The 2174-nt window shown below is 49.7% G+C and overlaps 1 protein-coding gene across 1 annotated transcript in view; it reads left to right on the top strand.

Moving 5' to 3' along the window:
* Positions 1-2174, top strand: part of ARMC9 (armadillo repeat containing 9) — a gene marked incomplete at its 5' end in the record, with an annotated part of 104608 nt that overhangs the window by 72197 nt on the left and 30237 nt on the right. The window contains 2 exons of the mRNA XM_029284744.1: positions 345-449; positions 2001-2117. Coding sequence (XP_029140577.1) covers positions 345-449; positions 2001-2117 — 222 coding nt within the window. The remainder of the gene's footprint in view (positions 1-344; positions 450-2000; positions 2118-2174) is intronic.

Below are 2174 nucleotides of genomic sequence, written 5' to 3' on the forward strand. Positions count from 1 at the left end.
ACAGGGTTGTTTTTGTGGGAAGAGAGGAGGAGGAGGAAGGAGTAAGTTATGTTTGCTGCCTTGAGTTATGTATAAAGCAATAAAGTCAGGAACAAGTGTAATAAAGAANATCACCAGGAGACTGGGAGTTCTAGTTCTGCTTAGGCATAAAAGCCAGTTGGATATCATTGGCCAGTCATTGGCTCAGCCCAACCTACCTCACAGGGTTGTTTTTGTGGGAAGAGAGGAGGAGGAGGAAGGAGTAAGTTATGTTTGCTGCCTTGAGTTATGTATAAAGCAATAAAGTCAGGAACAAGTGTAATAAAGAAATAAATAAGACACCCTCTGATGTTTTCTCAATGCAGGAGGACCACAATGGCATGGAGGCCGATCTGGACAAAGACGAAGTGTTACAGCCCCAGCAGGGCGAACTCTCGGGAGAAAAACTCCTGACCACCGAATATTTGGGAGTAAGTACAGCAGTCCACCGGCTTTGGGTGGTATTGGAGTACGCGGGCAAGACTCCGCAGCCCATAAGGCTTCCCTTGCTCTATTTTCAAAGCGGTGGGATGTGATCCTCTGAGCTTCGAAGCTCCCTGCATCTGCCCTAAGTGCCGATTACCCTTCTCTGTCAACATCCAGCTCATGATTCCGAATAAAACTCCAGGTTCATTCCCTTTCCGAAAACCATGCCGTTTATTGAATACACGGCACGGTAACGTTGAAGCAAAACTAACGCTGAGGTTCCCACACCAATTCATAGACTTAAAACAATTGCTTTCCCAGCCAAACCCCCAACCTTTTACGTAATCCATATGAACAAGTCCACTTTGTTACAGGAACCGTCCGCTTCAGATCCACACCTGTTCTGGTGTCCTTGACAGGGCTTCAGGCTCTCACGGTCTGCGGCTGAATTGAAGAAGTTTCGTTTTTCTGTCTACCCACTTGAAAGTAACACCTACCCCTCCCCTTAATCTAAAGGCGAGTAGCTGCCAAAGTTTCATCCTTGACATTCACACATTCGTAGACCTGGGCTTTCGCGAAACCCAGCGTGTGGAATGGGGGAAAGAGATGGTTGTTGCCCCAGAGCAGGGGTCTTCCAACTTGGCCCTTGTATGACTTGTGGACTTCAGCTCCCAGAATTCCTCAGCCAGGCACACGTGCCTGGCTGAGGAATTCTGGGAGTCGAAGTCCACAAGTCATACAAGGGCCAAGTTGGAAGACCCCTGCCCCAAGTGTTACGTGTTTCATTTGGTGCACAGCCCTCTATGACTAACTGGCTGGTCACTCCTTTCTGCTTAAGACCAAACTGGACTATTCCAGTGACTTTTGGATTTATGGGGTGCATTAGAAAGCTCCCCAACTCCTCGGTGTTGAGGCCTTGGCAGTTTGAAGATGTGTGGACTTCGACTCCCAGAATTCCTCAGCCACCAATGACCCAGTTCTTGCTGTCATCATCTGCTCCTCCTCCTCCCTTCTAGCACTGATGATGTTACCTAGTTAGGTCATGAAAGGTCTGCAAGAAAGCAACCCAGCTCAGAGAGCACTAAGGACCCCACAGTTCTCCTCCTCTTCCTCCTCCTCTTCCTCCTCTTCCTCCTCTTCCTCCTCCTCCTCCTCCTTTCTAGCACTGATGATGTTACCTAGTTAGGTCATGAAAGGTCTGCAACAAAACCACCCGGCTCAGAGAGCACTAAGGACCCCACAGTTCTCCTCCTCTTCCTCCTCTTCCTCCTCTTCCTCCTCCTCCTCCTCCTCCTCCTCCTCCTCCTTTCTAGCACTGATGATGTTATATAGTTAGGCCATGAAAGGTCTGCAAGAAAACCACCCAGCTCAGAGAGCACCAAGACCCCACAGTTGTTACACTCCTCCTCCTCCTCCTCCTCCTCCTCCTCCTCCTCCTCCTCGGTGGCCTTTGCATGAATGTTAGTCTAGACAGGCCAACTTTCTCCTTTTTTCACGGTTCTTGGACTTCTCCCTTCCAAATAACTTCTCTCTCTCTCTCTCTCCCTTCCTCTCAGATCATGACCAACACCCCAAAAGCACGGAAGAAGACCCTGCCCAGCGTCCGTCACAGCGTGGACGAGCCTCTTCAGAGACCCGTGACCCCCAGCTATCACAGGGCACATTACCCAACGTAAGTCCGGGCAGACCCTCCAAAATCTGGAGATGGGATGCTTCCGATTCACACGAAC

Source organism: Protobothrops mucrosquamatus, unplaced genomic scaffold (genome assembly GCF_001527695.2).
Source record: "Protobothrops mucrosquamatus isolate PMUCROS unplaced genomic scaffold, P.Mucros_1.0 scaffold882, whole genome shotgun sequence".
NCBI lineage: Eukaryota > Metazoa > Chordata > Lepidosauria > Squamata > Viperidae > Protobothrops > Protobothrops mucrosquamatus.